This window comes from Dryobates pubescens, chromosome 30 (genome assembly GCF_014839835.1).
Source record: "Dryobates pubescens isolate bDryPub1 chromosome 30, bDryPub1.pri, whole genome shotgun sequence".
Lineage (NCBI taxonomy): Eukaryota > Metazoa > Chordata > Aves > Piciformes > Picidae > Dryobates > Dryobates pubescens.
In genome coordinates this window covers 412934-435863 of record NC_071641.1, presented here as the reverse complement: position 1 = coordinate 435863, position 22930 = coordinate 412934, and the positions used below count along the sequence as shown (strand labels likewise).

General features: G+C 42.0%; 1 protein-coding gene across 3 annotated transcripts in view; it reads left to right on the top strand.

The window, feature by feature from the left end:
- FAM13C (family with sequence similarity 13 member C) overlaps positions 1–22930 on the top strand; it is a 49466-nt gene that overhangs the window by 4427 nt on the left and 22109 nt on the right. For 2 of the 3 annotated variants that reach the window (XM_054174594.1, XM_054174593.1), the window contains exon 1: positions 22112–22598. In XM_054174594.1, the coding sequence (XP_054030569.1) occupies positions 22427–22598 (172 nt within the window). In that variant the 5' untranslated portion in view covers positions 22112–22426. Of the gene's footprint in view, positions 1–1013; positions 1207–6152; positions 6275–15447; positions 15512–22111; positions 22599–22930 lie in introns of those variants that run through there. The other variant, XM_054174595.1, reaches the window with a different exon arrangement.

Below are 22930 nucleotides of genomic sequence, written 5' to 3'. Positions count from 1 at the left end.
AGTGCGGCCAGCAGGGCAAGAGAGGTGATTCCCTTTACTCTGCTCTTGTGAGACCTCACCTTGAATATTGCCTCCAGTTCTGGTGTCCACTTCGTAAGAAGGACACAGAGCTGTTGCAGCAAGTCCAGAGGAGGGCCACAAAGATGATCCAAGGGCTAGAACACTTCTGCTATGAGGATAGGCTGAAGGAACTGGGGTTGTTCAGCCCAGAGAAGAGAAGATTCCAGGGGGACCTTAGAGCTGCCTTCCAATACCCAAAGGGATCCTACAGGGAGACTGCAGAGGAACTTTTCAGAAGGGTGCCTAGAAGCAGGCCAAGGGGGAATGGTTTGACTCTGAGGAAGAGTAGGTTTAGACTGGATCTTTAGAAGTTCTTCAGTACAAGGGTGGGACTCTGGAATAGGCTTCCTAGGGAGGTTGTGAATGCCTTCTCCCTGGGGGTATTCAAAGCCAGGATGGATGAGGCCTTGAGCAGCTGAGTCTAGTTGAGAGGTGTCCCTGCCCATATTGGGGAGGATGGAGTGGATGATCTCTGAGGTCCCTTCCATCCTAAGCCATTCTGTGAAAAGCCCCCCAAAATGGATACTGTCAGGAGGGAAGTGCAACTGTAGGGAATAATTATGGAATGTGATGGCATATTTGTGAGATTATAACTGAGTGTGGATCATTGAATGGGGAGAGGTCTTCTGCATGAAAAAGACAGTTTCAGATTAAGACAGTTTCAGATTTTGTTTGGGGAGTATGAACTAAAGGTCTGAAGCTAAAATGTGCTTCTAAAAGTAGTCTTATGTAATGACACCACATTTGAGTTTGTAATAATACTAAGAGTAGTTTAGCTTGTGATTTGACAACGAATGGAGTAATGCTACTAACATATGCAGTTTGATGCCTAGACTGCTCGGTAAAATTAAGGTTTCATAAATATCTAAGAACTTGTTGCTGTTATTCCTTCAGAATGTTCTGACATATCACTGAAGTCCTGCCTCATGAATTTCAATTTTATTTTCTTACAGAGATGATGAAAACAAAGAAAATTATCCAGACAACACTGCTGTCTTAGACAAAAAGCCTTGGCAAGATACTCAGCAGCACAAGCAACAGACAGTAATTGACTATGTTCTAAAGCCTGAAATGGGAAACTTAAAGCTAAGAAAACCTAAGCCCATTGCAAAGCTAGAAAATGGAAAAAGCCATGAGGAAAGCCAGGTAAAGAACTAAACTTACCAAGGGTAGGTTTATTGCATAGTATCTGAGCAAGCATACCTTCTGAAATGCAGAGTGGGGCTCCTAGTCTTCCATGGTGTGACGAAGACCCCACAATAAACTAAACTGACATTCAGAGACCTGGAGCTCTGGAACCTTCCTGCAGTAACAGACAAATTCTTTCATCCAGGGAATTGCAGTGTGCTGCAGCTGCTATCAGAGTGACTGGAGAACGTAGCTGAAGCTATGCGAGTATCTCTCCAATTTAGAATTCCTGTGATTTCTTGCCCTGAATCTTGGTAGTTGTAGCACTTTTTTTATTCATTTGACCAAGTATCATGTCTGCTGGTGTTTTGGCTGCCAACTGACAGTTTTCATACTTCATCTTACTTTCTGTTTTTTTCTCATCTTTAAATAATAAGTCTCTTGTCTATTGTAGTACCAGAGCATTTGCGAACAGGCTTCTCAGGTTGATCTGAAGGGGCAGAACTGTAACTTTTCTAAAGGCTATAAAAAAAGACCATAGTCTAGGAAAGACATCGAGGTCCTGGAGTGTGTCCAGAGAAGTGCAATAAGGCTGGTGAGGGCTTTGGAGGGCATGGCATATAAGGAGTGGATAAGGGACATGGGGTTGTTTAGTCTGGAGAAGAGAAGGATAAGGAGAGATCTTATTGCTCTCTAAAACTACCTGAAAGGAGGTTGGAGTGAGGCTGGTGTTGGTCTCTTTTCCCAAGTAAGGGACAAGAGGACATTGGTTTAAGTTGTTCCAGGGAAGGTTTAGGTTGGACATTAGGAAAAAATTCTTTACTGAGTGGTGAGGTGTTGGAACAGGCTGCCCAGGGAGGTGATGGAATCACCATCCCTGCTGGTGTTAAAGAAGTGTCTAGATGTGGTTCTGCAGCATATACTGTAGTGGTCATGGTAGCTGGGTTATGGTTGGACTCAAAGGCCTTTTCCAGCCTTAATGGTTCTAATATTCTGTGATTCCAAGACTAGACATGGAGAATCATAGGATCACAGAATTGTTAGGGTTGGAAGGGACCTCAAGGATGATCTAGGTCCAACCCCCCCTGCCATGGGCAGGGTCACCTCACACTAGATCAGGCTGCTCAGAGCCACATCCAGCCTGGCCTTAAAAGCCTTCAGGGATGGGGCTTCCACCATCTCCCTGGGCAACCTGTTCCAGTGTCTCACCACCCTCATGGTGAAGAATTTCTTCCTAAAATCCAATCTGAATCTATCCATTTCTATTTTTGTTCCATTCCCCCTAGTCTTATCATTACTTCTGTCTGTGGAGGTACACTGATCTGTACTCTCTAGAGCTACCACCTCCCAGCAGCTGCTGGAAGCACCTGTGCTCTCTCTCTCTGCTTCCCAAGTCATGTCTTATGTGCAGTGCAAAGGATAGAGCTCTAGTCCAGGTTTAATCCCTCAGCTAGAAATGTTCTTACAATCTGCTAATGTTAACATCAACTGTCTTGGTTAGGAGAATATTTCTAAAGTGGTCTGAACCAATCACAGACAGGAATTATGGGAATTCATAATTTTAGCTGGCACATCTTACCTTCTAAGTGAGGAATATCCTTTTAAATCTCATAACAAAAAGGAAAAGGAAATTGCATCCCAATGGTAGTGTCACAGTCTCTTTCAGAATGTCAGCATAAACTCTTGCCCTAATCTTCATGCATGATTGTGTGGATTTCATCCCTCAAATGAAATAATAACTACTGATTGATTGATTGATCAATTGATTTTAGATGCATTGTTACTAGGAAATATTACTCATAGGTTGTAGGGAGATGAAGTATTCATGTTTATCAGCAGATATGAAAAATGGTAGGGAAATTGTCCCTATGAAGAGCAAGTGGAAGATATCCAGAAGAGAATTCACAAAGAAGTTATAAACAGGGCAAGATCTGTCTCATGGATCAGTCTTTGCTCTTGCAGTTATTTCCCAGCCTTCTGTCTGCCTGCTCCTTGTGTATGTCATACCTGCATCTCTCACCTAGGTGAAACTAACATAGCCCAGATTTGCTGCTCTATGGTATTTTGTGTGGCTTGAAGTGGTTAGTTAATGTGCTTTCACAGGAAAGGCACCATTTCATCTCACCTTTGATGAGAGTACTTGAAAGATGAGAGCTGGTGTAGAGCTTTGAATATAATATACAATGTAAACACAAAGCAAACATCCCTCCATAACAGGAACTCCACTCATTCACGGAGGGAATTGCATCCTACTACCCTTAAAGACTATTTGAAGGCTATCCTATATCTACACTGAATTTAGTGGTGCTTTCTGGAGCAAGAGTTTGCCTCCTGGAATGGTTTGCAAAAGGAAGCTGTTTCAGAGAAAGCATCTGCCAAGCCATTAATTGCACATAGCCTTCATTCTCATTAGTAAGGATGTGCATACTCCTTGACCCTGAGTGCCTGCCTTACTGCATGTGCAGCTCCCTCGAGGGCTTTTCTTCTTTAAAAAAAGCAAGCATCTGGCTCCTGGCTTTGTTAATGGTGCATATGAAAAACAAGACTGTGCTTGCAGGGGAGCTCTGTGATGGGGTTGTTTCTGTGTGTGGGTTCTCACGGAGAATCTTGGCTTTATGACCTCCTAAACATTATTGCATCAGTCTTTGTCAGCAGCCCTAGTTGTGAACTGGTGGCAATTTCTTCTCTCCCCTTTGAAGCTGAAAGCGAAGTGCAGCTGTGCTGTTTCTAGTAGATGTTTATATGTATAGGGCAGGTTGTTATTATCTGGAAAGTGGGCCAGACTGCTGTGCAACTGCATATACCTCCCTTTTATGAAACACTGTACCATCAAGCCACTCAGATACATGATGTGCTTAAAAGCAGCTGATGTTCAGGCGACGAATAGCAAGATCTGAGCATGTGCGTCTATGAAAGAAAAGCACGATGCTCTGCACATTGTGATTAAATTGTTCATCCTTATTTTACTGAGTTTATTTGGTAAGAGTGCTTTTCCAATAGACTCCTCACTTCCCCAACCTGACTCCTCTGTGACAACAGAAAGAAACTGTAACAGTCCTGCAGTGACAGTATCTCTTTCAAAGGAAATGCCCAGATGTGTTATAAGCCCATGAGTCATTTCTGTTTGTTTGTTTCATTCAGAAAATAGTTCCTTTCTATTATTCAGAATCCAGGGGATTGCCATAGAAATTTTCCATAGAAAGGTCACAGATCACTGTGTTTCAGTAGAGGAAAGATGGCCAGCTTGGATTTTGGTTGGGTTTTTTTGGTGTTGTTTTGGTTTTGGGGTTTTTTTTTTGCTTCACAAGTCTCTCAGTCTGCTGAAGCGTGATTCCTGTGCCTCTGATTGCTTTGACAAGAGTGTGGTATTGTGGTCATGTACCCTAGGTCTTAATGAAGAAAAAGTTGTTAATTTTACGGTGGCAACAGGATGAAGTCTAATAAAAATGCAGTACCAAGTGACTTCACTTATCATTTCATAAAATAGCACTAGAGTAAAGGTGTAGCCTGGGTTTGCAGGCAGTAGTTTCTTTGAGGGCAGGAGCAGGGTATGGGTCAGATGTAGCCTTTCCAAAGTATAGGAAGAAATGTGGTCTGCTGGAATGTGATTGCAGCATTGTACTCTGGCTATTTGGTTTGAGCTTTCTTGATCTTTAACAATTCTACGATGTTAGCCTATAGAAAATCTTATTAATTAGGATGTGTTTGACTTCAGGGGGTGAGGAAACATATGGTCAGAACATACTCTGGGAAGTCAGTGTGAGAACAGATGGTGAGGAATGGGAAGTCTGCTTTCCTTGCCTAATCCTTTCTACTGTCACTCACCTTTTATGCACTGTCATCAATATAAATTATTAAATGAGTAATTCTCAAATTCCTCATTAATACTGAGAAATACTTGTATAATGTCACTAAACATGCTATCTAAAAGGTAGAGGCAGTAAAAGTTCAGTTTTACAGTCATGTTATGAAGGTAAATGACTATAAAAATGAATTGGTGGCTTGACAATGCTAGAGATGGGAATGTGGGAAATTGCTGCAGGAAATTTTGGTTCTGAGTATAAATTAAGTGGGAAAATTGCATGGTTTTTAAAGAACTGCCAGTAATTTGACATTAAAAAGACAGGCCCAGGTTAGAAATGGGCAATAGATTATTTTTTTCCACAGGTGTTCTAGTTTTCCTGTAACTATCCTAACATTATCTTCCCTTAGTTATATAAAAATGATCATAAGCTCTTGGGGAATGAACAGGTCAATACAACAGTGGGCTGATAGCTTCCAGGTAGAAGAGACATTTTCCTCATTCATTCTTAGAGTCTCCTGTAAGGACAGGGTCAGACAGGATTATGTTTTGCTGGGCATTGGACATTCCTCAATTTGTTGAGGATTAAATTGGCTTTTTGATTTTCTGTGCAAGCTGGCTAATGTGACTTTTTACCCCTCAGTGCCCTTCAGTCTTGCAGTAATATTCTATTGACAAAGCTATGCATGTGCTAGGGACAGAAAAAGCAGAAGGAAAAATGCAACTCCTTAAACCTTATAAATCTTCTTTAAGTGAAATGCATTTCCTGATAATGTCCGAGTTACAAAATATTACTGACATGTGAATAAATAATTTCCAGCTAAATGTGAATGTATACATAAACACACACAAAAAGGTAGCACCCCTTAGCTCAGAAACTGACATCTGTTATCTAAGTAATAAACAGAAAATGTAGGTTATGGTCTGGTTTGGTTTCAGTAAATACTGCATAGAGAGCGAAAATGCTACTTTGTTCAGAACCTTTTCTAGTCTGTATTTTCCAGTTGTTTCCAGATGATTGCCAAAAAATAGCAAAGAACCACCATCAGCATCTTGTCTCATGGAACTCTTTTTTTTTGTTAAAGCAAGGTATTCAGCTAAGCCTGATTTGTACTGACAGGACAGTCAACTCTCTCTCTCTTTTTTTTTTTGATTTGTGCAGGAGCTGGAAAGTGCATTGCCAGGCCTCTCAGAGCAGCAGGGGAAGTCTGGATCATCAGCTAATGACTACACACAGAACATGGCTTTAAAATGCCAAGAAGCAGTTGTAAGATTGCAACCAGGGTAAGCCTTGGGATAAGACAGCACATCTCATTTCTGATTATGTGTAGGACTGGCTTTTCTGTCTGCTGCCTTTTGTGTCAAACACTCAGACTCCTGGCTCTCATTTGCAGTTGTATTCTGTCTTTATGTGACTAGAACTGTTTGGAGAAAGTGGAAGGGATGGAGAAAAGGACACTCAAGGGTGACCTTATCACTCTCTACAACTCCCTGAAGGGAGGTTGTAGACAGGCGGAGGTTGGTCTCTTCTCCCAGGCAGCCAGTACCAGAACAAGAGGACACAGTCTCAGTCTGTGCCAGGGGAGGTTTAGGTTGGACGTTAGGAAGAAGTTCTATACAGAGAGAGTGATTACCCATTGGAATGGGCTGCCTGGGGAGGTGGTGGAGTCGCTGTCATCGGTGGTTTTCAGGAGGAGACTTGATGAGGTGCTTGGTGCCATGGGTTAGTTGTTCAGGTGGGTTGGATTGGTTGAGGGGTTGGACGCGATGATCTTGAAGGTCTCTTCCAACCTGGTCTATTCTATTCTATTCTAAATAATAATGCAAATTTAATCATTCTTTAAACCCCTTATATTTCAAACAGGAAGAATATCTTCAGTTCAGAAAGATTCAGTTCCTCTGTGCCAAGTTTTAGAACTATCTCGACAGTTCTTTTTATGTCAGTGCTGACTTGTCTCACTCTTCCTCAGAGCTGCATTCTCCCTGAGAAAGGGGAACCCAAACACCTGATTGTAGCGTAGGTCTGCATTTATTTATAGTTGACATAGGGAGTCCATTGCCTCCAAGGTCTGTTTCAAATCAGGACAAGGTCAACAATGACAGCTGCTACCCAATGGTAGATTTAGATTGGATGTTAGGCACAATTTCTTTACCATGAGGGTAGTGGAACACTGGAACAGGTTGCCCAGGGAGGGAGTTGAGGCCCCATCCCTAGAGATATTCAAGGCTCGACAAGGCTCTGGGCAACCTAATCTAGTTGAGGGTGCCCCTGCTTACTGCAGAGGGAGCTGGACTTGGTGACCTTTTGAGACCTTCCAATCCAGACCATTCTACGATTCTATGATTATTGTCTTTTGGAGGGATTACTTTTATTTTATGATAAACATAGAAATAATGAATGAGAAAAGTTAGTGGGATTTGAGGAAAATGGAAAAACAGAGTTAATGCAGATATTTACAATCAGAATAATGAGAATACTGTCTTGTTCCCAGTGAAGCTAGGCCTGACCTGTGAATCAGGGATTTCAGCTTCAAGAGGTGTTTATCATTACAGAATCACAGAATGTTAGGAGTTATAACCAACCTCAAAGATCATCCAGTCCAACCCTGCTGTCAGAGTAGGAACACCTAGAGGTCACAGAGGAACACATTGAGATGGGTTTTGAATGTAGGAGACTCCACAACCTCTCTGGGCAGCCTGTTCCAGTGCTCCCTCACTCACACAGTGAAAAGGTTTTTCCTTATATTCACGTGGAACTTCCTATGCTTCATCTTGCACCCATTGCCCCTTGTCCTATCATTGGACAGCACCGACAAGAGCCTGGCTCTGTCCTCTCAGCACTTGCCCTTCGCATCTTTATAAACATGAACGAGGTCACCTCTCGGTCTCCTCTTCTCCACGCTAAGGAGAAGCAGCTCCTTCAGGATTTCCTCATAAGCAAGATGTTTCACTTCGTTCATTATCTTTGTGGCTCTGTGCTGGATTCTCTCAAGCAGTTCCCTGAGGTCCTTCTTGGACTGTGGGGCCCAGAACTGAACACAATATTCCAGATGTGGCCCCATCAGGACAGATGAACCTCTCTCAACCTACTAACCACATTCCTTCTAATGCACCCCAGAATGCCATTGGGCTTCTTGGCCACAAGGGCACATTGCTGGCTCATAGTCATCACGTTGTCCACCACTACACTGTTCTACAACAGATCAGCCCCCAAGCTATACAGGTCCATGAACCTGTTCTTTCCCAGATGCACAACTCTATCCTTGTCCTTATTGAATTTCACTCAATTTTTCCCCACCCAACTCTGTCTGTCCAGGTCTGGCTGATAAATCATCCATAATTTATGACCATCAGCATCAATTTAGAACATGAAATGCTGTCTTTGTGAATGGAAATCTTTACTTCTTATTACAAGAACATGAATTTCTAGTATTAATGCTCATGATTACATTGAATACTGCACTAGTCATTGTGTGTAGTTTGGTTTGGAGTGTCACCTAACTGCAGCTTTGAGATATAGAAGTCACATGCAGGCCCCATGAATACATGTTACAATAAAGAGAACTGCCTTTTTTTCTTCCTTTTTTTTTTTAACCAGAACTGCCTGGGTTTTTTAACAGAGAATAGGGAAGTCATTATGGAACAATACAAATGATTGCAGAAATCTGGGCTTACTGATTGCCTTCTCAAAGCAATCAGCAAAACTGCTGTGCATTGCAGAGCTGTGTACATGGGTCACCTGAAGAGGATGGCATTTCTTCAGATACCTGTTACACAGAGAGGAGGATGAAATGTGGGACTCCTGGGTAGTGGGAATCTCATTTTTTTCAGAGAGGATTGCAATCTAAGTCAGTATGGGAACTACATTTTGGAATTAAGTTTTGTGCCAAAGAAAAATTCCTAGAAGTTATCCTTCATCCCCATTCCCCTAAATAAAATGTGAGTGGAATGGTCCCTGGATTGGTTCTTAATTTCTGCAGAGGCTGTAGGGTGACAATTATAGAATCACAGAATTGTCAGGGTTGGAAGGGACCTAAAGGATCATCTAGTTCCAATCCCCCCCAGCCATGAGCAGGGACACTTTCCACTAGATCACATTGCTCAGAGCCACATCCAGCCTGGCCTTAAGAACATCCAGGGTTGGGGCTTCCTTCACCTCCCTGGGCAACCTGTTCCAGTATGTCACCACCCTTATGTTGAAGAACTTCTTCCTAACGTCTAATCCAAATCTACCCTCCTCTGGCTTGGATCCATTCCCCCTTGTCCTGTCATTACCTGACACCCTAAAAAGTCCCTCACCAGCTTTCTTGTAGGCCCCCCTTAAGATACTGGAAGGTCTCCTCAGAGCTCTGTCTTCTCCAAAATGAACATCCCCAATTCTCTGTCCTCACAGGAGAGGAGCTCCAGCCCCCTAATCATACTTGTGGCCCTTCTCTGGACACATCCCAGCACATCCATATCTTTTTGTAATAGGGGTTCCAGAACTGAACACAGTACTCCAGGTGGGGTCATAACTATGACTGTTCTCCAGGAAAGCTGATAATCCCGGGAGCCCTGGGCTCCCCTGAATCTTAGGCTCAGAGTCTCCCAGGATTTCTGTGCTTCCCTGAAAGAGACCAAGCACTAGTGAGGCTTTCAGTGTTTAAGCTTTCAGGGCAAGTAGCTTTTGAGAATGCACTTCAGGTGGGAACTCTTGTAGTTTCCACACTTTCTGATTAACAGTTACGACTCAGGGATGCGTGGGAAGGAGCAGGGAAGCTGCAGAAGCGCTGATGTCCCCGCACCATATGGCAGCCCTGTGCGGTTGAGGCAGAGCTTGCGAGGCTGCGTTCCCACACAGGCGGCCAGGTGAGCAGGGGGAAAACTTGGCCAGATTCCCTCCAAGTCCTGCCTCAGACCTGGTGAAAATTCATCGTGACTGTTATGTGTCTGCAAATAGCTCTCTGTCAGTAAGTCAGGATTTGCTGATGGAATATTGCTTTGCTGGGAAATGACTGAACAGTTCCTAAGAACAGTCTCTTCAGGAATCTTGGTATTAAAATATTGGTGCTTATGGCTCCAGTGATACCTGTAGCAAAGCATGGACCCCCCCTGGACAAACTCTTGGGTCATAATGTACTTAAACACATTTTTAAAAAGAACAAGACAGACAAAAAAGGAAAAGGGGTGGAGCATGGGCAGAGGACATGGGCAAAAATAAATTAGTATCTTACTGTAACCCAAGTAAGGCCTGTGCCTGGTGAGCACTCATAATAAGAAAAATCAGCATGGCTGTCCACAAACCAGCCTTTATGTAACTGCTGTGATTGATGAGACAGGTGCTGCTACACCGGCTCTCTTGCTGGCTGCTGTGCTGCTCCAGCATTCAGGGACTGACTGGGGAGTAGCCTAGGAGGTATCCAAACAGCCTTGAGCCATTAATGGTGTTTCTTTCATTGCAAATGTGCTCTTTATGGTCATCCAAAAGCATATTGCAGTTCTGCATTACTTTGTAAGGACTCTTATGCATGTTTTCAAAGCATTCACCTGCAGTCCTGGATTAAAATATGACTGTATTTGAATTTCATAATGCCTTTTGCTGTGTAGGAAAGTCTCAAAAAGAACCTTTTTGTTTTCTTGCACTGAGGTATGTTGGTTGTGGGGTCTACCTTTCTGTGAGCTCATGTGTTGTAACCTGAGGCTAGGCTCACATCAGTCCTCTGATGGGATACTGAGACTGTCCTTTCTGAGCTGTTCACCCGGAAGGCCACTCTCATGGTGGGAAGAGTAAAACTGATCACCACACTGGAGACAGGAAAGAATTACTGGGCCAGGACAGGCTGTAAGTGAATCTGGATAAAGGGTTTCATCACACAGGACAGTGTATGCTTTGCTTGCCAGGATCTGTCCTGGCATTGCTAATGCATAAATTGGCCCAAGACTCTGAACACATGTGGCACTGTGGTACATAAACATGAAAGCCTCCTAAGGATGGGGCCATTGTAAGCTAGAGCTGGACTAGATTGAGACTTGCAAATTACAGAATGCAATACTCCTTTCTGAGCTTGCTCTGAGCAGTAAGAAGTGAATTTACTTAGGCTTTTTAAAAACCATTTTTCCTAGTGTTTAAAATTATGTGGTTTTATTTGAATTTGAGTTTGGAAGTGATTTAATACATAATTCAATAACTCACATGTTATGGTCTGGTTTTTAAACAACACAGTGCTCATGCAAATTCATCTTCCCCTTGAAGTGTGGTAGGAGCTCTGATATGACAACTAGTGTTTTGGTTTGTTGGTTTGGTTGGGAGTTTTTTTGTGCTGTTTGCTTTTATTTTGGTGGGTTGGTTGGTTTGTGTGGTGCATTTCCTTTTTGTTTGTTTCTGTTTGTGTTTGTTGTTGCTACTGTTCTTTTCCTGTTATTTCCACAAGCTTCAAATGCACATGTTGCTGGGTTGAGTCTTTGTCAACTGTGCCATGCAGAACAGGGCGATTCTTCCAAAACCAGAGTCTGTAGGGAGGATAAGAGATCAGACTTTTCATATTTATGAAGACTGATGTAACATATAGTTGAGTATTAGCCATGAATGGAATTCCATTTTCATTATTTTACATGATGGGAATTATACAAAATAAGAGTTGTCTGCAGTTATTCAAAGTTTCAGCAAAGGCTTAAAATAACATTAATATACTCAGCACAGATGGAAAATTAGGGCTTGTTCCTGCTGCTTTTGAAGTTAATGGATATTTTGTGATTGACTTTTAATGAGAGAAGGATCCAACTAACAGTTATTAAATTGTGAGGCTTTTGTTGCCTGGTGACTATCAGATAACCTGCAGTTACCAGAGCAGTTAATCTTGGTGAAAACAAAAAGAAGAACACCCCAATCTCCACAGAGTAAGAACAGCTCAGCATACATGTATGACTGTTAAAGTAAGTGGGCTTTACACAAAAATAATTACCTACCTTAATCTTAGAATCAGCTATGTTAGAAGAGAATGTTAGGAGTTGGAGGGAACTTCCAGAGAGATCATTGAGTCCAAGCCCTCTGCCAAAGCAGGATCATCTAGGGCCAGTCACACAGGAATGTATCCAGGTGGGTCCTGAAAGTCTCCGGAGAGGGAGACTCCACAGCCTCTCTGGGTAGCCTGTTCCAGTGCTGTGTCATACAGAAGTGTTTCATGTTGAGGTGGAACCTCCTTTGTTTTTGCTTGTACCCGTTGTTCCTTGTCCTGTCTTTGGGCACCACCAAAAAGAGACTGGCATCTTCATCTTGACAGCCACCCCTCAGATATTTCAGACAGAATCAACCAGGTTGGAAAAGACCTCAGGGATCATCAAGTCCAACCTATTACCTAATACCTAACACCTCATGACAACTAAACCATGGCTCCAAGTGCCACATCCAATCTTTTTTTGAACACCTCCAGGGACAGGGACTCCAGCATCTCCCTGGGCAGCACATTTCAATGGCCAATTACTCTTTCTGTGAAGATCTGTCTCCTCTCCTTGAGACTGAACTTCCCCTGGTACAGCTTGAGACTGTGTCCTCTTGTTCTGTTGCTTGTTGCCTGGGAGAAGGGATCAACACCCATCCACAACCTCCTTTCAGGTAGGCTCCTCTTCTGCAGGCTAAACAACCCCAGGTCCCTCAACCTCTCCTCACAGGGCTTGTGCTCTCACCAGCCTTGTTGCCCTTCTCTGGACATGTTCAGCTATCTCAATGTCCTTCTTAAACTGAGGAGCCCAGAACTGGACACAGTATTTAAGGTGTGGCCTAACCAGTGCTGAGTATTGCAGGGGCAGAATGGCTTCCCTGCTCCTGCTGGCCACGTTATTCCTGATACAGGCCAGGATGCCATTGGCCTTCTTGCCACCTGGGCACACTGCTGGCTCATGTTCAGCCACCTGTCATTGATAAGATTCCCTCTCACCCTTCTCTTTCTCAAGGCTAAATAGCCCCAGGTCTCTCAGTCTTTCTTCACATGAGAGATGTTCAAGTCCTGCAATCATCCTCATAGGTCTCCATTGGAGTCTCTCCAGCAGATCCCCATCTCTCTTGAATTGGGGAGCCCAAAACAGGACACAGTATTCCAGGTGTGGTCTCACCAGGGTAGAGTAGAGGGGGAGGAGAACCTCCTGCTGGACCCACTTTTCTCAGCGCACCCTAGGATGCCATTTATCCTCTTGGCCACAAGGGCCAATGATTTAATTATTTCCAGAATCCAAACAATGCAAAACTAAGAACACCTTACTCCAGCAGTCTTAGTGAAAAGAAGCAGTAGCATGCAAGACATCTTGCATCCCTAAAACAACAGGCAAGATAATTAGCCTGAATGAGAGGAAGGTAGCCAGTTCAGGAGTGCTGTAAATCTTCAACTCTCCAGAGTGCAAGACTCACGAGTGATAGAGCTGTGAATCACGCAGAACTTTGCATGGTACCTGTAAGAACTGCTGCCAGTATTTAGTTGTGTTGGTTTGGTGTTTTTTTTAAGAAGGGTGTTATGCACCCTGAAAGGTCATCCAAATGATTACCAGAAGTGTACAAAGCTGACATGTGACCTTTCCTTCCTTTATGTCTAGCTCTAGTTCAATGCAGTAAATCACTCCAAACATATTTTTTCTCTATTAGTGAATTAACTCTTTCAGCTGTCTATGGCCTTAAAGGTCCTTCCTTATATGTTTTTAAGCCAAGCTAGAGATATTTCACACTTTCCTACTAAATTAGTCCTTTTTCTCTCCTCATACTTGTAATGAGTATTATTTTGGTTCTCATCTGCTGCCTCATATTGTCCCCTCTGCTGCCTGAAAGCTCTTCAGAAATTGGTTGTTAGGTACTAAATTTTTGCTTCTGTAGTTTAATTTTCCTTCTGTTCCTTTCTTTTCACATTATGGACACATTTGTAATTCTTCTTTAGGCCAGATGGCAGGGAGAGTATATACAGCGAGCTAAGCAGTCAGCAGTACAGTAGTCAGCCCAGGCACCTTGGCACTTAAATATCTGCAGAAATCACACCTGATTGTGTACCTGTGTGTCTTGAGGGAGGCACAGGCCTCTGGCCTTGTAAGACCTCCCATTCTGGTGATAGATGTACTATCTCAAAAATGACTATACAAGTTGTACACCTTGGACCCTGTCTGTTTGCAAGGAAGTGGTTATTCACTCTCATATTGCTATCTAGGGTGCCTATTTTTGCAAGGAAAGTGACATCTCTCTCATTTCAGTCTTTAAATGCCTCATAAATCAGTGGAGAACTATAATAGAGACCTGTGTACCTGTCTGTACCTTTTTTCCCCTGAGGTCTCTAGAGGCTTTTAAAACCATTTAGTTTTGCTGGGATATCTTTGAGAACAACAGGTTGGAAAAGAAGAATTCTTTTACCCAAAGGAATATGGGGTTTGAGTTAGTTTTGGTCATGTCCGTGAATGAGTCCTGCAAGGGCCAGCAACCACTGCAACCTATTCAGCAGTGAGAAATCTCATTCTCTGAGACAGCAGTAGATTTCTTGCTTCAGCTGGCTTGTTGGTCATCTTGGGAGGCACCCATGTCGGGCTCTGAAGCTGAGTGTGGAAAGCTTTGCTTTGGAGGAGGAGTGAACTGTGGTATAAGGTTATTCAGATTGCTCGTCTAATCCATGGAAAGTCTTTTTTATGTTTCAGTTTCATTCTTTGGCAGAATAAAGTTACAACTAATCCTGAATCTGGTAGGTATGTGGAGACTTAGGCCACGACCACATATGCCAGGATGGGCACAGTTGTCTCTTTAGCCATAGTCAGAGGGAAGAGATGTCCCCTTTGCCAGCCCAGGACTTTCCTATTTGCATGTGGAGAAGCAGTCATACACTGAGGGAAAACCAAAGGTGTGGGCATCTCTGATGGCTGCAAACAGACACACATTAAAAAATGTAGATATTTCTCTTACTCAAAGGATTTCAGCTCCTCCTGGGAGTCACTTGGGTAGTCTTGACATCTGCAAAACAGAATTTAAACAGAAAGCTGAAGATTGGGAGCCTGAAATAACATCAAATTTAAATATGGAAAAACTTATTCTTTATGGCTCTGATACAGGAAACCTCTTGCTCCTGACTTAAAGCATGTGGGACAAATCATGCTTAGATTTAAGCATATGTCTGAGCTTTTTCTTGGCTTTAACCCTATTAGCTCACCAAGATACTAAGAGCTGATCATGCTTCTGTAAAAGTTCTTCTGTGTGACAGCGTGAGCCTAAATTTTAATGCTGTAGTTTCCAGGACCTCATTCACAGTTTAAATATGTCATTTAGGATTCCAGTAAAATCACTGTTGTTTTGAATGAGATATAAAATGCAGATGTAACCTTCATAGAAATGTTATTTTTTCTTACTAAAACAACTTTATCCCATAACTTGTAATTTATGTACAGACATGATGAAACGTCTGGAACCTCTGCAGCACAGAGAGGCACTCTGTTGATGGGAAAATTCTGGTTTTGTTTTGCAGGATAAATCAGAATGCAGGCAGTTCACCCAAAGAAGCAGCTGAACAACTTAATGTCTTAAATGAGGTAAGCTTAACCAAAAGCTGAAATATGATGTTACACATTTTTAATTGGATGTTTGGTGGTTGGTTTTTTTTCTCTAATTGTAAGCTCTTGGAATAATGTAATCAATAGAGAATCTTAGGTTAGCTTATTACTGAATCATCCTAGTCGTGGTTTTGGAGAAAAGCTTGAAAATATGATATGAGAGTACTTCTAATAGTTTACAAGCCACAGACAAGAGATTGAAAAAATAACAATTTATGCCACCTTTATGCTGCTTTCTGGTTTTGCTCAGAAAAGAATAAAACATTCAACACTGAGTTAAATACCATCTTTCAAGAACATTGGATTTTTTTTCCCCTCATGTTACAGCTGAAAAATGTTCAGCTATCAGTTGTGTTTTGTTTAATAATAAGGACTTTTCAAGATTGCTACATCCTGCATAAATAAACTGTGAACAGTACAATGCAGTTTAAGAAGTACTCTTGTAAAATGGGAGGATTGGGGAGAGTTGGAGTGAAGAGAGGAAGCAAGAAAAGGCAAGGAACACCTGTGACACTTGAAACAAGAGCTGTTTTCATGGTGATTATGCCAGGAGGATGATGTGAGAGCAGAGCACAAAGAATCTGTTTGTGTGATCGTGTCAAAAAATGGGTGAGCCCGGGCCTGATTCTCACAGTCAGCAGTGTGTTGAAGGCCAATGCCAAGCTTTGTAGTTATTCAAAGTGGGAAGCCTTATAAAGCATTTCCCACACACAAAGGTAGCAGCATACTAGCATGGGGTATAATTGCACACTGCAAAGGTATGGACTTCAGGAGTAGACAATATTTTTAAGTGTAAATCAAGACAACAGAACCACAGCAGCAGCGGAAAAACAAAAAAGCTGGGAGGAAGGGAAGCCCATTCCTATCAAACTGTGGAAAACCAGCTTTGTTTCCATCAGCCAGAGAACCTCTGTATCTATTTATAGATGCCTGAGATTCATTAGGGGGAAACCACAATGCTTCCTTTTAAAGGAATTCAGACTTAATCTTCTCCTTATGGTGAATTATTTCATCTGTATTTGTGTCATTGTTGTGCAGCTCACTTAAAAATCTCTGTGCTAACTAGTAAGGCAATTCCATCACCGATCTAAGGGAGTGTCGCTAGTCAGTTAAAGTCCTGGGAGAAACCGGTAGGTTACCATTTCTTCTGTAAAGCCCCATTGCAAATAGTCACGAAAGCTTTCACCTACAAGCTGCCATTTACTGTTTTTGCAAAGGATTCCTTAAAGGTTAGGATACATTATAACAAATAAGTGTAAGATATTCAAACAGATCGTTAGATCAGAATTTAAAATCAATAGCTAATAATACGTAGGGAGTGAGTAAGGGTTACATTCTGGTTCTTTTATTTTGACCCCCCCAAAAAAAAAATCTTACATTGCATTGTAGACCTGAGGGTCTACTGCAAACCCAAATGGATGTGTGTCATAAGGAAATGAATTCCCTTCTTGGATGAAAGTGGTGCTTCTCTTCACTGCTCATCCATGGCATTATACAGACCCAGGGCATATCTTGTTCTATCTTATTGTCGCTTGTTTGTTCCCTGTAAAGGAAATTCTGAATTGAAAATGTCATGTGCCTCAAGGCACAAATATTGCCATAATGGATACCATGGAGAGTTGTTTACATTTGTATAAAATATGCCAATCTTACATAAACCTGAACTCTCAGATTAAAAAGCAAGGAGCATGCTTTTATACGTTGTTGCTCTAATGTGATGTGTCAAAGCACTCATTTCCTTAGAGTGAATTGATTGAACAGGCTGATATTTGCTCGGTTTCTTTTCTATATGAATCACTTCAAAGGTCATTAACTGCTCAGAGCTTGGATTATTTTCTTTCTCTTCCTGAGCTGATGTCATAAATTCAGTAAATCCATCAGTAAACTGGATATAAGACAACAGCTGTCCTCCAGTCCTGGAGGCACAGAAACATGCCCAGGGGCAGGATGCAGGCACTCTTAATACTTGGAAACAACAAACACCCTCACACAGTGTTCCAGAGTGCTAAGGGTGCCTGCATCATTAATACAAGGTGGTTTCAGTTTATGCAAAAAGAATCATCTGGGCTTTGCTTCTCCTCCCTTTTGTCAGCCTCCAGACTGAGACTGGAGGGTCGGGGAGACCCATCCACTTTCCCTCTTCCCTCAGTTTTTAAATTTACCAGACCCTAGAATGTCCACAAAGATGAAACAACGGACACTGATAATAGTAATACTTTATCAGGGAAGGAAAATATGTCTAGAAGCAGTTGCCATGGTTTGCTGTCTGCTCTCTCTGTGGCTATGCAGTGAGCACTGATCAATTAGCGGGTTTGGCAGTGCTGTAGTTCTGGGTGCAGTAATAGAAAGAGCAGGGCTGCCTGGCTTCACCTGGCACATTGCCTTACATCAGGCTTTGGCCACCTGGACCTGCTGACCAACATGTCACATGGTGCTGATCCTGCAGAGCCACATGCAGGGACCTCCATTTGTATAGGGAGCTGTTGAGAATAGGTTTGTAAGTTATCTCGGGGAGCTCCTGCACATTGCCACAGCATTTTGGAGATCAGTTGGGAGACTTTGTTAATTCAGTGTTTCATTCTCCAGAGGGATTTAGCAATGTGAGTGTAGGTGTGTGGTATTTATCTCTGGATGTAAGAGTTTATCTATCATCTCAGTAATTCCTAGCCTTAAGGCCTGAGTTTCAGTCATCACTGGATGGAAAGAGAGATGTTCACTGTGGTACAGTCTACAGGCTCACTTGTTTGTGAAGGCAGTGTTTTTTACTACAGGCTGAATTTCCTCTGCAAATGACATTCCTTTTGCACTGTGTTTTCTCCAGCAGGCAAGAGTGTGATACTTTAATGACTACATTTACTTAAAGCATTAGCAAAAATAATAAATAGAAGTATCACACTCTCTTCTTCTTCTCTTCAGACTTCTTTTAAATGTCTTTATTGTCCATTATCTTTGATCTGAAATAATGCAGGATGTTTTTTTCTTCTTCTAGTGGAACTGGTATAGCTCAAGCTCTTGAATTGTTAGTTACTTCAAATGAGGCTTGACCAGGAATGTGAGGCTCACTTTCTTCCAAGACTGTGGGTCTGGGGTTCTCTCAACGAAAGAGCTTGAGCTCTTTCAAGAGGACGTAGGAAGATACAATAAGCTTTTGTCCAACATAATTATAATTTTTTTAAAAATTATTTTTCTTCAAACTTTAAAAAAAAATATTCCAGAGAGTCAACAATTTGTTTTTTCCATCTGGCTAAGTTACATGACTAAGTTAAATTACATGGCTGAGTTTCCAAAGAAACTTAAGGATCCATTTTAAATATTAGTATGCCCTTTGATTTGTGTTAGCGTGGTTCCAGAATTACTGCATCACAAACTCTAGTGCTGGGCACCAGAGTAAAGCTGGAGTGAGCAGCAGATGTGGAATATTCGAACTGAGATCATTAGTTGGTGTAATATGCCATAGCTTAAATTACTTCTCTTGTTGCTGCCTTTTGCTGGCAGTTGATAGTCAGCAGGCTAAGGACAGAGGACATGCTGTCAGTTGCTGATATATAGCTGTGTCCCCTCTCAGAGCAACTTCCTGGTCTGCTGGGGATGCAGTTGCAGAAACAGGAGGCTGTGCTGCTCTTGACCTTAAGTGGGAGATCTGAGACTCCATCCGAGCTGCTCTGACATTGCCCGCTATAGTGGGATGTTCCCATTGCCCATGAGTTGGTGAGACATTGGGCAGCTTTGTGCTTGGCCTCTGCATAAACCTATGTCTCCTTACATGTGTTCCCATAAGTACATGGTGACTTCTCATGTATGGTGTGCTGTGGCAGCACCATAGCACTCAGCTGTGTTTCAGGAGTAAGCATACTCCAGATTCACCTCCTGGTAGCAACAAAAATGATCAAAACTACTTATTTTTTTTTCTCCATGTTTATTCTATTCTATTCTAAGTCCTTGCCAAGAGCACATTTATGATCTTAGATAATGTATTTCTATTACTATCATTTTTATATGAATTTTTTTAGCATTTGGTGGTGACGGGAAATTCGCCATCCACCTCCCTTTCACAGGTGGGTGAAAAATGTCATTTTGAGCAACTGAAGACAAACCAGCTGGTGAATTACCCCATAGGCATAGCTGAAATACAGTGTTTAACAGTGCTTTCATAAAGAAGTTGCTGTAAATATGAATGTGTCATAAGAAATAGTGATGCAAAGTGAATGTGTTTGCTTGATGTGGGAAGCAGTTTTCCAAGTGCTTGAAGTCAGTCTGTAAAGGTTAAGTATTTTTCTCAGTCATTTGCCTATGTTCCCCTTATCAGCACGTTCCTCTGGTACATCCACCTGTGTTCTCCTTGACATCAGCATTTCTTGTGATAAAGTCTGAGCCGGGATCAGAGTCCTCACTGGTTTGTAAGTGCTGCAGTCATCTTTTGCTAGATGACATTAATGACTTTAAAACACTGGACATCTGCCATGGTAATTCTATAGCCACTTTGTTTTGTGTCTAGCTGGGATGAGAGGCAGTGGAAAATGAGGCCTGTTATGTCATAAAACACCTTCCCAGAACACTGCCATGGGTATGATTCAAGCCAGCAACATTCCCTTGACAAGGAAAATTCACTGCAGTTTCAAAACTGTTGAAGGTGAGACAGTTTCCATTATCGAAGAAAGCCCTATGAGGGATTAAAGACTTCAAAAGTGCCACATAAAAGATGTTCAAAGTGATGTTAAAAAGTCTACTAAATACATCAAAAGCAGGAAGCTAAGTAAGGTATCACTGGACATGCTGTCTGGCTCACATATAGACTGAGCTCTAAGATGGTCTTTTATTATCAGTAAAAGACCATTTTAGAGCCCATTGTAAATGTCCTTCCTGCTGGGGACATTTGCACACCTGGCATTCTACTTCTAGCAGACAGGTCAAAGGAGCCACATCAGTTTGAAGCAGTAATACACTTAAAATATTAGACTAAACAGTGTCAGTAAGTTACAAGGAAAGATGCCAGTCATTCAAGAATCCTGGAGAAGCTGAGATATGAAGAGGAGGTACTGCTGATCAAGATGAGTAGATTACCCTTACAAATGGCAGCTGGGCCAGGGGATGGTAGGTGGTTAGTGCAACCTGTGCCTGGGAAAAGTAAAATTATCTTTGGCCCCAGATCATAGAAACTAGCTCTATATCATGTTAATAATTTTAAAGAATACTGTTACATTTAGGCATTTAATTATGACTAAGTGCTTGATCTTGCAATCACTTCTTTCCTGACATTATGTGATAGGATGTCCAAAATGTTTCTTGGCAACAGATAAGAGGCACTTAATTCTAAAGTAAATGTATGGCACAAGCCAGCTCTTTAAGATCAAGTTGCTTCTGATAGGAATGGCCAGAGCTTCTGTTTTCTCTGGTTCCAGGAGAAGGAAGACATTTCTGGATGTCTTTTCTGAAACAAGCTAATGCTAAAGACCAAGTGTTTGATTGTGACCTGATCAGTATGGTGGAAGAGGGCATGGATTTTGAACTGCTCCTGACAGCATATAGAGGGTCACAGGATCTCGTTAGGGTGATCTTGTGCTTTTTGAGACTTTCTTATTTTGAAGTATCTCTTAGAGCTACTTTCTGCTTGCTTTTCACTGCCTAAGTTTATAAAAGGAATGAAAGGGTCAAGGCTGAAAGTCTTCCCTGCTGTTCTCAGCCAAATTAGTTCGCTTGTTTTTAAAATACAGAACCACTGTCACCCTTGGCTTTATGGAAAGGCTGCATTGCAACAAAAATAATGCAAAGACATATTAAACTACTAAATTATTCAAATAAATTCTTTGTTTCATTGAATGAATTGGTAAATTGGTTTTAGTTGTTTGACAGAGAGGTGAAAGTACCTTTTCAAAGTATAAACTTAAGAAATATTTTTTCCCTGTTGCACCTAAGATTTATTTTTTAGAACATGCTTTTCACAAATATGTAGCATTAGAGTGACTTCACATTTTGTGTATGTTCTGTGTATGTCAGCTGTGTGATTATTAAGGCAGCCTTGTGTGATTTTGCTTTGTGCTGCAAGCTGTATTTCCTTTGAGAGAGAGGAACTGAATGCGTGGGGTATTGGTGGTGACTCACTCTGCCCAGTCAGACGGCGATTAGGGCTTTCACAGCATTTACATCACAGCAAGATGCTTGTGTGAGATTGTACCGCTGAATATTGCATGCAGCAGTAAAGATTAAAATGAGAAATGGGCCAAGCATGAGACAGTAGCTGGAAGTGATGTTATAGATAACGAGGATTGTCCTCATTGATTTGTTTGCAGCAAGTGACAACGATCTGTTAATTTTACCTTAGCAGCTGATAGGATTGCCCTCCAGAAGCAGCTGCCGCCTACATACAAGTTATGTCTACATAAAGAAAGATGTCTAAAAAAGCCAATTAAAAAAGATCTCTCCCAAGAATCCCACGAGGGAGCATGTTCTCAGTAACTGTTCACTGCTGCACACCGCACTCGCTGGTTGGCGAGGGAGATGAGGGAAATTTGTGTTGGTTTGTGGTGTGGTTCTTTTTTTTTCTTATGAATGGTAAATGGGGAGGGACAGAATGTCATCAGATCGTGATGTCAGCCCAATGAATGAAACACTTGCTTAATGTATTGCTTCAAGACCAACGAAAGGGACACCATCTCAGTTTGGCTTCCTAGAATAAATCGGTTTTTGCTGACGAACTCATCTTTCCCACGTGTCATGAATAATCCATGTAAATTGGATTTAAATAACCAGAAGTCAAGAAACTCGTGGAATAGTGCACGTTTGATCTCTTGCACACCCTCTCAGAGCTGCTGGTGGAACATCCCTTTGCAGGCGCTGCTAATGGGCTCCGTGAGTTGAAGAGCTATCGCTGTGTTCTGTTGTTCTCTCTCTAGCCCAATGTTCTGCTTTTGTCTGCAGAATTCTTTGTTGAAGCTGCAAGCCCTTGAAACCGATCTGTGCTCTGCATTTCTGCCAACCCAGGAAGAAACTCCTCAGTTGCCGGCACCCAAGGACCCAGCCCCTTCATCAGTCCAAACCAGTAAGCAAGCTGATGGGGCCAGTTGTGGAGGTGAGCGATCATGTCACGATGTGTTCTCATTTGCAATTATAAAAAAGCCTTGTGACTTGCAGTTTAATATCAGATTTGCAGTCCTCTGGGAAACTGCAGAGCGAATGCAAAGCACCGTTTCCTGATGCAAATGCTGTGCAGTGTAAAGAGGTGATACCTGGTAAAGAACAGAAATGAATGGCTCGAACCTTGTTTTTCTGAGAGGGGCTTGCTTTTCAGACAGGTTTTAAGAATGCTGATGATTGTTTTTTAATCTTGAGTTCTAATATATTATAAAAATTCGTTTTCCAAGTAAATTCCTGCTCTTTGCTTCCTCTGTTTGTATCGTGTGA